The sequence below is a fragment of the Acinonyx jubatus genome, chromosome B4, assembly GCF_027475565.1.
Source record: "Acinonyx jubatus isolate Ajub_Pintada_27869175 chromosome B4, VMU_Ajub_asm_v1.0, whole genome shotgun sequence".
NCBI lineage: Eukaryota > Metazoa > Chordata > Mammalia > Carnivora > Felidae > Acinonyx > Acinonyx jubatus.
In genome coordinates this window covers 138,941,555-138,955,100 of record NC_069387.1, presented here as the reverse complement: position 1 = coordinate 138,955,100, position 13,546 = coordinate 138,941,555, and the positions used below count along the sequence as shown (strand labels likewise).

The 13,546-nt window shown below is 42.8% G+C and overlaps 1 protein-coding gene across 6 annotated transcripts in view; it reads right to left on the bottom strand.

Moving 5' to 3' along the window:
- Window positions 1–13,546, bottom strand: part of MOV10L1 (Mov10 like RISC complex RNA helicase 1) — a 71,882-nt gene that overhangs the window by 58,123 nt on the left and 213 nt on the right. For 2 of the 6 annotated variants that reach the window (XM_027070392.2, XM_027070393.2), the window contains exons 2-3: window positions 11,935–12,119; window positions 1,251–1,413 (exon numbers count right to left, since the gene is read on the bottom strand). In XM_027070392.2, coding sequence (XP_026926193.2) covers window positions 1,251–1,413; window positions 11,935–12,119 — 348 coding nt within the window. Of the gene's footprint in view, window positions 1–1,250; window positions 1,414–11,934; window positions 12,120–12,885; window positions 13,459–13,546 lie in introns of those variants that run through there. The other 4 variants (XM_053199560.1, XM_053199563.1, XM_053199564.1 and 1 more) reach the window with 4 other exon arrangements.

Sequence of the window (13,546 nt, the reverse complement as noted above, 5' to 3'; positions counted from 1 at the left end):
GCGCTGCTGACCGCTGTGTCCATGCTAGCCCCAACCCAGAGGTAAGGAGCTAGCAGAGAGCACGTGGCCCACAAGCTCTACCATCTGGCCTTATCCAGAAAAGGTCTGCAACCTCTGCTTTGGATTCCCGTTACCTTTCTTCATGTCGTGTTTTCTCTTTCAAGAATGTTCTTCTTGCTGTCTATGGCAGGTCATCAACAATTTGGACTCTCTCAGCTCAAGAAGACGGGAGACTGTGCTGGGAAATCCCTCCACCTATGCCTCAGGTGCCAGTCCTCGTGGTGAACTACTTCTGTACCTTCCAGCAATCGCTGCAGCATGAACCATGTCCCAGTCTGGGAGTGACTTCCTATTGGCATAGTTACGGGGACCTAGGGATTCCCTTTGGAGCTGAGCAACTGTAGGATCAGTTTTTCCAGAACTGACAGTTTCTCTGACAGAACAGAAAATTTTAAATCCCAGCCACCTAACAATTTCATTCCGGAAACTCCTAGGGTTATCAACAAAGGTCAGAGTCCTGGCTTTTACATCCGAGAAAAGCAGACAAGCAAGCTGGCTGGTGGGCTGACCTAATTGCCCTCCTGCACTGGGCTCCCTGGCAGCCAAGGTGGGAGAGAATTCCGGCTCTTCTCCATGTCTCTATGTGGGGCTGGCAGGGTGAGCAGCTGGAATTCAGCTCAAGAAGCACCTCCACCAGGCAGCTTTTCCAATTCCTGCCCAATTCCAAGACGTGTACAGGTCTGTCTCTCCTTGGGAGAGAGCAGGTACACAATAAATGGTTGTTGAGTCAAACTCAAAAATGGCATCGACAAATTCTTCATTTAGATATAAAAACAAAATTTGAGTTCAGCTAAAAAAAAAAAAACAACCCGACACATACTTGTGGAGAGGTACAAAGTTATCCCCAAGCCCTGTGTTAACCCATTTGAAGTACTGTGAGAACAGTCCCCTTATACGTCTGCAACACCGTTGACTTACGTCAGGAACAATACTTCTGTGGAAAGAACAATTACCTGGAAGATTGTGACTCCATTCAACAAATGACACAAAACAAATCACAGCAGTCTATACCACCTACACCACTTGGAGCCAGTGCCCGGTGAAGCCGTTCTAGTCTAAAACCCTCGCAACAAAGCACGCTCAAATTTGACCCTTTCAATATGTATAGCCATCTCAAATCTCAGTCATAAAATTAAAAAACCCCCCACAAAACCTAACCTTAAATTTAAGTAGAAACCCATCTGACATACCTTCACAAACACTCTCCAGAGAGAAGTACGTGGTCTGACTGATGTAGCCAGCACCTTCCATCAGCGACGTCACACAGCCAATCAGCACTTGGGGGCTGGAGTCTAACAGCCCTCTGCTGCGGTTTTTGCCGTCATCTTCCCATTTATCAGAGACAGCTTCCACCTGTAAGACAAACGAACCACTATTCAAACCGTAAGAGGACCACAAGAAAAGCAACTGCAGGCCAGTATCTCTTAGGACATAAGTATTAAAAATGCTCCATCAAATACCAGCAAACCCAATATGGCAGTGTTTTAAAAAGGTTACACACCACACTCAAGGCGGGTTTATTCAGAATGCAAAGACAGTTCAACATACCAGTCAATAGAATACACCTCACACTGGGTAGGCATTTGACAAAACAACATCCTCTCACGAGAGAACACTCAAACCAGGAACGTAAGGAGACTTCCTCAACATGATAAAGCCCATGTATGAAAAACCCACAACTAGCATCACGCTCAATGATGGTAAGACTAAAAGCTTTTTCCCTAGGATAAGGAACTAGGCAAGGATTTTGCTACCTCTGTTTAAAAAAAGTGTTGAACGATATTTAGTCTTCCAATCCATGAGCACGGAATGTTTTTCCATTTCTTTGTATCTTCTTCAATTTCCTTCATAAGCTTTCTATAGTTTTCAGCGTACAGATCTTTTACATCTTTGGTTAGGTTTATTCCTAGGTATTTTATGATTCTTGGTGCAATTGTGAATGGGATCAGTTTCTTTATTTCTTTCTGTCGCTTCATTATTGGTGTATACAAATGCAACCCAAAGCGATCTACACATTCAATGCAATCCCAATCAAAATTGCACCAGCATTCTTCTCAAAGCTAGAACAAACAATCCCAAAATTTGTATGGAACCACAAAAGACCCCGAACAGCCAAAGTAATTTTGAAGAAGAAAACCAAAGCAGGAGGCATCACAATCCCAGACTTTAGCCTCTACTACAAAGCTGTAATCATCAAGACAGCATGGTATTGGCACAAAAACAGACACCTAGACCAATGGAATAGAATAGGGACCCCAGAACTGGACCCACAAATGTATGGCCAACTAATCTTTGACAAAGCAGGAAAGAATATCCAATGGAAAAAAGTCTCTTTGGCAAATGGTGGGAGAACTGGACAGCAGCATGCAAAAGGATGAAACTAGACCACTTTCTCACATCATACACAAAAATAAACTCCAAATGGACGAAAGACCTGAATGTGAGACAGGAAACCATCAAAACCCCAGAGGAGAAAGCAGGAAAAAACCTCTTTGACCTCAGTGCAGCAATTTCTTACTCAACACCTCTCCAAAGGCAAGGGAATTAAAAGCAAAAATGAACTACTGGGACCTCATCAAGATAAAAAGCTTCTGCACTGCAAGGGAAACAGTCAAAAAAACTAAAAGGCAACTGACGGAATGAGAAAAGATTATTTGCAGATGGCATATCAGATAAAGGGCTACAAAAATCAGTTGTATCTGTATGCATTTGCAATGATCATTCCAAAAAAGGAAATTAAGAAAACAATTCCATGGGGCACCTGGGTGGCTCAGTCAGTTAAGTGTCCAACTTTGGCTCAGGTCATGGTATCATGGTTTTGAGTTCGAGCCCCGTGTCAGGCTCTGCACTGGCAGCACAGAGCCTGCTTGGGATTCTCTCTTCCCCCCCCCCTCTCTTCACCCCTCCCACATGCACGTGTGCTCTCTCTCTCTCTCAAAATAAATAAACTTAAAAAAGAGAAAACAATTCCATTTACAATACCATCAAAAAGAGTAAAACACTTAGAAATAAAGTTGACCAGGGGCACCTGAGTGGCTCAGCTGGTTAAGTGTCTGACTTCGGTTCAGGTCATGATCTCAATTTGTGAGTTCGAGCCCCACGTCAGGCCCTTAGGCTGACAGCTCAGAGCCTGGAGCCTGCTTCAGATTCTGTGTCTCCCTCTCTCTCTGCCCTTCCCCCCTCACACTCTGTCTCTCTGTCTCTGTCTCTCTCAAAAATAAATAAACATTAAAAAAAAAAGCAAAGGCAATTAAAAAAAGGATAAATTGGATTTCACCAAAATTTAAAACCTCTGTGTACTGAAGGACACTATCAAGAAATACTGGGAAACTAACCCACAGAATATGAAAAATATTTTGTAAATCACATATCTGTTAAGAGATTAACATCCAGAATATGTAAATTCTTTTTTTTTAATTTTTTTTTTTTTTTGTATTTGAAAGAGAGAGAGCACGTGTGCATGAGCAGAGGAGGGGCAGAGAGAGAGGGAGACACAGAATCTGAAACAGGCTTCAGGCTCTGAGCTGTCAGCACAGACCCTGATGTGGGGCTTGAACTCACGAATCATGAGATCAGGACCTGAACCGAAGTCGGCCGCTTAATTGACTGAGCCACCCAGGAACCCCTGTAAAGAACTTCTCTAACTGAACAAGAAAATAAACAAGACAAGGGGCGCCTGGGTGGCGCAGTCGGTTAAGCGTCCGACTTCAGCCAGGTCACCATCTCGCGGTCCGTGAGTTCGAGCCCCGCGTCAGGCTCTGGGCTGATGGCTCGGAGCCTGGAGCCTGTTTCCGATTCTGTGTCTCCCTCTCTCTCTGCCCCTCCCCCGTTCATGCTCTGTCTCTCTCTGTCCCAAAAAAAAAAACAAAAAACAAAAAAAAACGTTGAAAAAAAAAAGAAAATAAATAAGACAATAAAAATATGGTTAAAGGACTTAAACAAACATTTCTCAAAAGATGACAGATAAATGGCTAATAAGCATATGAAAAGATGTTCAACATCAATGATTATTAGGGAAAGGTAAGTCAAAACCACAACAAGATACCACTTCATATCCACTAGGATGGCTACTGTCAAAAGAACGTAAAGTAACTGCAATCCCTGTGCATTACTGGGGGGAATATAAAATGGTGTCTGTGCTACGGAAAGTTTACGGTTTCCTCAAAAAGCTAAACACAAAATTACCATATGACTCTGCAATTCCACTCCAAGGTATATACCCAAAAGAGAACAAGGACTCTAAGACACCTGTTCACAGCAGCACTATTCAGAATAACCAAAAGGTAGAAACATCCCAAGTGTTCATCAACAGGTGGGTGTACAGGGGCGCCTGGGTGGCTCAGTCGGTTGAGCGTCCGACTTCGGCTCAGGTCATGATCTCACGGTTCATGAGTTCGAGCCCCGCGTCAGGCTCTGTGGTGACGGCTTGGAGCCTGGAGCCTGCTTCAGATTCTGTGTCTCCCTCTCTATGCCCCTCCCCTGCTCATGCTCTGTCTCTCTCAAAAATAAATATCATAAAATTAAAATACAACAGATGAGTGTACAAAGTGTAGTCTATACACACAATGGAATATTATCCAACCATCAAAAGTAATGAAATTCTGATACATGTTACATGGATAAACCTTGAAAATATTCTGCAAAGTTTGATAATGCAAACACAGACGGGCAACAATCACATGCTTCCACTGAGACACTAGAAGTGTCAAATTCAGAGACAGGAAGTAGAATAGCAAATTCTTGTTTTAGGGATGATGAAAAAGTTGTGAAAATAGTGGTAACGGGTGCACAACATGAATGTTCTTAATGTCACTGGACTGTACACCTACAGATGATTAAAATGGTAAATGTATGTATATTTTACCACAATAAAACCTACATAAAAATATGCAAAGAAACTGCACATCCTTCATGAAATCAGTCAATACTACCTAACATTGGTAAATCAAGCAAAGGTGTAAACATATTGTTCAAGTGAATCAGGAATCTACTGATGAGCTAAGAACAGAAACCAAGAAAAGACATTTCCCCAGAGAAGACATCCAGATGGCCAACAGACACTTGAAAAGATTCTCAACATCACTCGTCGTCAGGGAAATACAAATCAAAACCATGAGATACCACCTCACACCTATCAGAACGGCTAAAATCAACAACACAAGAAACAAAAGGTGTTGGCGAGGCTGTGGAGAAACGGGAACCCTTCTTGCATTGTTGGTCGGAATGGAAACTGGTGCAGCCACCGTAGAAGACGGTGTGAAGGTTCCTCGAAAAGTTAAAAACAGAATTACCCTATGATCCAGGAATCACACTACTGGGTATTTACCCCTAAAACACAAATACCCTAATTTAAAGGGATACACGTATCCCCCAGCTTTATAGCAGCATTAGCTACAAGAGCCAAAACATGGAAGGAGCTCAAGTGTCCACCGACCGATGAACGCGTAAAGAAGATGTAGTAAATACATACTGCGAAAATTTACTCAGCCATAAAAAAAATGAAATCTTGTCATTCGCAACAACATGGGTAAAGATACGGCATAACGGTAAATAAAAGAAGTCACCTAGGAAAAGACATACAATATGATTTCACTCATATGCAGAATTTAAAACACAAAACAAATGAGCTAAGGGGGAAAAAAGGAGAGACAAACCAAAATATAAGACTCATAACTATACCAAAAAAACTGATGGTTACCAGATGGGAGGTGGGTGGGTGGGGGATAGGTGAAATAGGTGATGGGAATTAAAGTTTAAAAAATTAAATAAAAATGAAAATGACACTTGAATCCTAGTAGTGTCTCTGCTAAAGGTACAGCAAGCCAAGGATGGGGAGTGGGAGAAATGAAGACTGGACAGGCTGATGAGGTGAGATCATGCTTGAAAAAGAAGCTATGCAGAAAATTCTGCCCAGAGAAAAAGTTCCTGTTTTAAAAGCTTATGGCAGATTGTGGTAACCGTTGCAAAACTCTCTGAATATATTAAAACCCCGAATCGTACACTTTAAATGGGTGAACTGTACAATATTAATTACATCTCAATAAAACTCTTACCAAAAAGAAAACTCTAAATTTCCCCATATAGAAACTTTAATTTAAAAAAGCTGAACCCAACAAAAAAGGGATAAAGAACATAAAAAATAACTCATGGGAAAAATGTAAAAAATTAATCTGCTTTAAGGCTTAAATTCAAGTTAAATTTATGAGGTCACTTTTCACTTATTATTAGAGTGGCAAAGATTTCAGAGACTGATAATATACACATCCTTGACAACTCTGAATAACAAGCAGTCTCTTTCTGCTCCTGTGAGTATAAATTAATTTGTATATTACTGGACGATAATCTGATAACCACTGAAATGTTGGGTGTGTATATACTTTGACTTAACAATTCCACTTCTAAACATTATAGCACAAAAATACCATTTTTAAATGGAAAAAAAAAATGAACAAAAGAATCCACTAATTATATTTGCTAACTGGATAACAAAGGGTCTACTCTTTCCACCATCTTGGAGCCTGTGGAGGTCTGCTGGGAACAGGACTCTGAAAGTGACAAATACGTCTGGAAAGCTGTGGTCCAAAGTCATTTTTGCTGGCTGCAGCGGGGTCTCTGGAACCAGAGAGAGCACACAGCTCTTCTTAAAAGTGAAGGTGTTTATGCTCCAGATGAAACTGATTTCTATTTAGGCAAGAGATATGCTTACATGTACAAGGCAAAGAACAATACAGTGACTCCTGGTGGCAAATCAAACAAAACCAGATAGAGTAATCTGGTGAAAAGTTATGCTCATGCTCATGGAATCAGCGGCATGGTTCTTGCCAAATTCTGAAGCAACCTTCCTGCTAAAGCCACTGGGCACAGAATCCATGGGATGCTGTACCCCTTGAGGATTTAAAATAACTGGAAAGTAAATAAATACAGGTGTAGATTTGTTCTCTTGTATTTAGAAAAAAGGGTTCAATGATTCTTTTTTTAAAAAAAATTTATTTTTAAGTAATCTCTACACCCAATGTAGGACATTTTCAAACCCACAACTCTGAGATCAAGAGTTGCACTCTCAGGGACTTCAACACCCCACTTACCGCAATGTATAGATCATCTAAACAGAAAATCAACAATGAAACAATGGCTTTAAATGATACACTGACCAGATGGACTTAACAGATATATTTAGAACATTTCATCCTAAAGCAGAATACACATTCTTCTCCAGTGCACATGGAGTGTTCTCCAAAATAGATCACATACTGGGACACAAATCAGCCCTCAACAAGTACAAAAGGATCAAAATCATACCATGCATATTTTCAGACCCCAATGCTATGAAACTCAAAATCAACAACAAGAAAAAATGTAGAAAGATAAATACTTGGAGACTAAAGACCATCCTACTAAAGAATGAATGGGCTAACCAAAAAGTTAAAGAGGAAATTAAAAAGTACACAGAAACCAATGAAAACGATAACACCACAGCCCCAAACCTCCAGGATGCAGCAAAGGTGGCCATATGAGGGAAGTATATAGCAATCCAGGCCTTCCTAAGAAAGGAAGGAAGGTCAGATACACAACCTAACCTTAAGTCTTAAAGAGCTGGAAAAAGGGGTGCCTGGGTAGCTCAGCCGGTTAAGCATCCGACTTTGGCTCAGGTCATGATCTCACAGTTAGTGAGTTTGAGCCCCACATCAGGCTCTGTGCTGACAGCTTAGAGCCTGGAGCCTACTTCGGACTCTGTGTCTCCCCCTCTCTCTGCTACTCCTCTGCTCACACTGTCTCTCTCTCTCTCTCTCCTCCAAAAATAAATAAAAAATAAAAAACACATTAAAAAAAAAAAAAAAGAGCTAGAAAAAGAACAGCAAATAAAACCCCAAACCAGCAGAATACAGGAAATAATAAAGGTCAGAGCAGAAATCAATGCTATCTAAACCAAAAAAAAAAACCAAAACAACAACAAAACAAAACAAAACAAAACCAGTAGAACAGATCAATGAAACCAGAAGCTGGTTCTTTGAAAGAATCAACAAAATTGATAAACCACTAGCCAGTTTGATCAGAAAGGAAAAGGACCCAAATAAAATCAAGAACGAAAGAGGAGAGATCACATCAACACGGCAGAAATACAAAGTAAGAGAATATTACAAAGAATTTTATGCCAACAAAATAGGCAATCTGGAAGAAATGGACAAATTCCTAGAAACATATAAACCACTGAAACAGGAAGAAATAGGAAACTTGAACGGACCCACAACCAGTAAAGAAATTGAATTAGTAATAAAAAATGTCCCAAAAAACAAGGGTCCAGGGCCGGATGCCTTTCCAGGGGAATTCTACCAAACATTTAAAGAAGAGTTAACACCTATTCTCTTGAAGCTGTTGCAAAAAACAGAAACGGAAGGAAAACTTTCAAACTCTTTCTATGAAGCCAACATTACCTTGATTCCCTAAAAGGACACCTAAAAAAGGAGAACCATAGACCAATTTCCCTGATGAACATGGATGCAAAAATCCTCAACAAAATACTACCCAACTGGATCAAATAATACATTAAAAAAATTATTCACCAGGATCAAGTGGGATTTATACCTGGGATGCAGGGCTGGTTCATCACATCAATAAAAGAAAGGACAAGAACCACGTGATACTCTCAATAGGTGCAGAGAAAGCATTCGACAAAATACAGCATCCTTTCTTGATAAAAACCCTCAAGAAAGTAAGAACAGAAGGATCATACCTCAAGATCATAAAAGCCATATACGAAAGACCCACCGCTAATATCCTCAATGGAGAAAAACTGAGAGCTTTCCCCCTGAGGTCAGGAACAAGACAGGGATGTCCACTCTCGCCACCGTTATTCAACATGGTATTGGAAGCCTTAGCCTCAGCAATCAGACAACACAAAGAAATAAAAGGCATCCAAATTGGCCAGGAGGGGGTCAGACTTTCACTCTTCACAGATGACATAATACTCTATATGGAAAACCCAAAAAATTCCACCAATAAACTGCTAGAAGTAATCAACGAATTCAGCAAAGTCACAAAATATAAAATCAATGCACAAAAATCAGTTGCATTCCTATACACCAATAATGAAGCAATAGAAAGACAAATCAAGGAACTGATCCCATTTACAATTGTACTAAAACCCATAAAATACCTAAGAATAAATCCAACCAAAGAAGTGAAAAATCTACACACTGAAAACTATAGAAAACTTATGAAAGAAATTGAAAAAGACACAAAAAAATGGAAAAATATTCCAAGCTCCTGGATAGGAAAAACAAATATAGTTAAAATGTCAATACTACCCAAAACAATCTACATATCAAAATAACACATTCCTCACAGAACTAGAACAAACAATCCTAAATTTGTATGGAACCACAAAAGACCCCAATTAGCCAAAGCAATCTTGAAAAAGAAAACCAAAGCAGGAGGCATCACAATCCCAGACTTCAAGCTATACTACAAAGCTGTAATCATCAAGACAGTATGGTACTGGCACAAAAACAGATACTCAGATCAATGGAACAGAATAGAGAACCCAGAAATGGACCCAGAAACGTGTGACCACCTAATCTTTGACAAAGCAGGAAAGAATATCCAATGAAATAAAGACAGTCTCTTCAGCAAATGGTGCTGGGAAAACAGGACAGCGACAGGCAGAAAAATGAACCTGGACCACTTTCTTACACCAGACACAAAAATAAACTCAAAATGGATGAAAGACCTCAATGTAAGACAGAAAGCAATCAAAATCCTCAAGGAGAAAGCGGGCAAAAACCTCTTTGACGTTGACCGCAGCAACTTCTTACTCAACACGTCTCCAGAGGCAAGGGAAACCAAAGCAAAAATGAACTATTGGGACCTCATCAAAATAAAAGCTTCTGCACAGAGAAGGAAACAATCAGCAAAACTAAAAGGCAACCACTGGAATGGGAAAAGATATGTGCAAATGACATATCAGATAAAGGGTTAGTATCCAAAATCTATAAAGAACTTATCAAACCCAACACCCAAACAACAAATCCAGTGATGAAATGGGAAAAAGACACTTCTCCAAAGACATCCAGATGGCCACCGACTCACGAAAAAAATGCTCAACGTCACTCATCATCAGGGAAATACAAATCAAAACCACAATGAGATACCACCTCACACCTCAGAATGGCTAACATTAACAACTCAGGCAACAACAGATGTCCGGGAGGATGTGGAAAAAGAGATCTCTTTTGCGCTGCTGGTGGGAATGCAAACTGGTGCAGCCACTCTGGAAAACAGCATGGAGGTTCTCAAAAAATTAAAAATAGAACTAGCCTATGACCCAGCAATTACACTACTAGGTATTTACCAAAGGGATCCAGGTATGCTGTTTTGAAGAGGCAGATGCACCCCCATGTTCATAGCCGCACAATCGACAACAGCCAAAGTATGGAAAGAGCCCAAATGTCCATTGATGGATGAATGGATAAAGATGTGGTATATATATACAATGGAATATTGGCAATAAAAAAGAACGAAATCTTGCCGTTTGTAACTACAAGGATGGAACCAGAGGATATTATGCTAAGCGAAATTAGTCAAAGGAAGACAAATATCATGTGACTTCACTCATATGAAGACTTTAAGATACAAAACAGATGAACATAACGGAAGGGAAGCAAAATATAAAAACAAAACATAAGAGGGGCGCCTGGGTGGCGCAGTCGGTTAAGCGTCCGACTTCAGCCAGGTCACCATCTCGCGGTCCATGAGTTCGAGCCCTGCGTCGGGCTCTGGGCTGACGGCTCAGAGCCTGGAGCCTGTTTCCGATTCTGTGTCTCCCTCTCTCTCTGCCCCTCCCCCGTTCATGCTCTGTTTCTCTCTGTCCCAAAAATAAATAAACGTCGAAAAAAACAAAACAAAACAAAACATAAGAGACTCAAATACAGAGAACAAACAGAGGTTGCTGGAGGGGTTGTGGGGGGGTGGGCTAAACAGTAAGGGGCTTAAGGAATCTACTCCTGAAATCACGTGCTAACTTGGATGTACATTATAAAAAATATGTAAATTATAGAAAGTAACAACAACAACAACAAAAAGAGTTGCACTCTCCACTGACCGAGCCAGCCAGGCACCCTAATGATTAACATTTTTAACAAATTTTTAAAAGACTATAAGAAATACTCATGTTGGGGCCCCTGGGTAGCTCAGTCAGTTGGGTGTCCGACTCTTGATAACTGGCTCAGGTCACGATCTCACGGTTTGTGGGATTGAGCCCTGAATCTGGCTCTGCACTAATAATGGTGCAGAGCCCACCTGGGATTCATTCTCTCTTTCTTTCTGCCCCTCCCTCACTTGTGCATGCGCATGCACGCTCCCTCAAAATAAATAAGCATTAAAAAAAGAAATAGAAATGTTGTGTTCTTTTCCAGAGCATAAAATTACCAACGAGCTTTACTTCCTAAATTACAAATTTCTGTAGTCTGAATAACATATGATGACCACCGTTAGTTTTTTAAGGCAGAAATCATTATAAAAACAAAAGCAGCCCCAAGAAGGTACATTCCACTCCCTGTCTCTCCCACGTTGTCTGTAAGAGGTTAACTAAACAGAAGGATGGATGGGCACCTGGGTGGCTCAGTTGATTAAGCATCTGACTTTGGCTCAGGTCATGATTGTTCGGGGACTGGAGCCCTGTGTCAGGCTCTGTGTGGAAGCTCAGAGCTGAAGCCTGCTTCGGAATCTGTCTCCCTCTCTCTGCCCCTCCCCCCTTGCGCTCTGTCTCTGTCTCAAAAATAAACAAACATGAAAAATTTTTTTAATTGGAAAAAAAAAAAGGATGGAAACATAAAGCCCCATGGTGAAGAGAGACTTCACAAACAACTCAGGCCTTACCCTAATTGCTTTCAGTCCACTCGACACTTTATCTTCTTGCACAAGTGCAATAACTTCCTGTCCAACATTCAGAAGCACTTTGCTAGTCACAGCCTCACTGGAGAAGTAGATCAAATCATCAATCATGCCATAATCGCCGCAGTACCTTGTAACCACACCCTGGACGGTTTTCAGCTTGGCGTCACCTGAGATGCATAAACAAAGACGTTACAAGGCCCATGAGTAAAGCAAGCCCACCCTATGATTAAGCCCCACCAGAGAAAGGTGGAGGACAAGCGCATCCAATAAGTTTGGAACCCTCTGCAGTTGGGGGGGGGGGTAGTCTTCAGAAAGCAGGGTGTTTGAGGTAGACTGCCCAAGTTCCTCTGAGGGGTGTCACAGGCAGCAGACTCAGTGGGGGGAGCTCAGACTCGAGAGCCACACCACCTGGGTTTGAGTCCCAGCTCTCCTGCTGCCACTTTATCTCTGGGCTAGGTCCTTCCCCATTAACCGTGCTAGGCCTCTTCCCAATTGTAAAGTGGAGGCAGCTACAGTCTCCACCCAAGACAGCTGTCTGGGTGGCGGCGGCGAGCGGTCCAGGGCACAGATTTCTGAGCGGCCGGCCCAGGTTATAAAGCACCACTGTCCTACGCTGGCGTCTGGAGAACCATCTCCCTGTGCTGGGATTACCACCCTCCCGTCTCTCCAATCCCGCCGGCAAGGCGTTAGCAGATTCTGTGTCCCCTCCCCAAACGAGGTGCTCCAGGAGATTCCGGGCTTGGGGTGAAGTCTGGCCCAGAGACAGGGCACGCGCCCGTCCACGCGGCGCGCCTCCCCACCGCCGCCAGCAAGCCGGGCGCGGGAGCTCCGGCCGAGGTTCCCAGCCCGGATTGAACCGGCAGGCCCCGGGCTGATTGAAGGGACTGGCTCCAGGTTATAGATGGCGATGCGGGCGTCAGCAGGTCTGCGTACATACGGCTCGCAGCGCGCTGCCCTCAACTCCTAACGCGCCGGCTGCGGCTTCGGGCCCTTCTCAGGAGGACGTCACGTCTTCAGAGGCCAGAGAAAGCGACTGCACAATCAGCACCCTGAGTCCAGTCAGCTCAAGGTCACCAGGTACCAGAGTCCCAACACAGTCCAGACCGGACCAAGAGAACCTTAAAGGCCTTCTCGAGAGGAAAGGCAGGACAACATAGGACTGCGAAAGGACAACTGCGACAGCTCAGGGTGAACTGCGAAAGGACAACCTGGGACAGCTCGGGCTGCACTTTTCAGAGCTTTCCAAACACGCAACCGCAAGTGGCGGTGACGACAGAAACTAGAAAGCCCGCCGCACTTAACACTTCAAAGCGGAAACAAGAAGGACCCGGAGGCGGCGCAAACCCAAAGGAAGACCAACGCCCTAAATCATAGTCCACACGAGGCCTTGCTCAGCTACGGTCACACCTTCGCTTTGACCTCAAAGAGCGAACGATAGGCGGCAGCATCTCTCAGAGCGCGCTCACGATGCACAGCGGCTCGCGGCTGGAAACTCCATCAGGGACCCCGGGACCACGACCTCACGACCTCCGGCTCTTGTCCCCCTCCTCCCACTTCCGAACAGCCCCGCATTCTGTTTGGCCTCAGGCTCCGG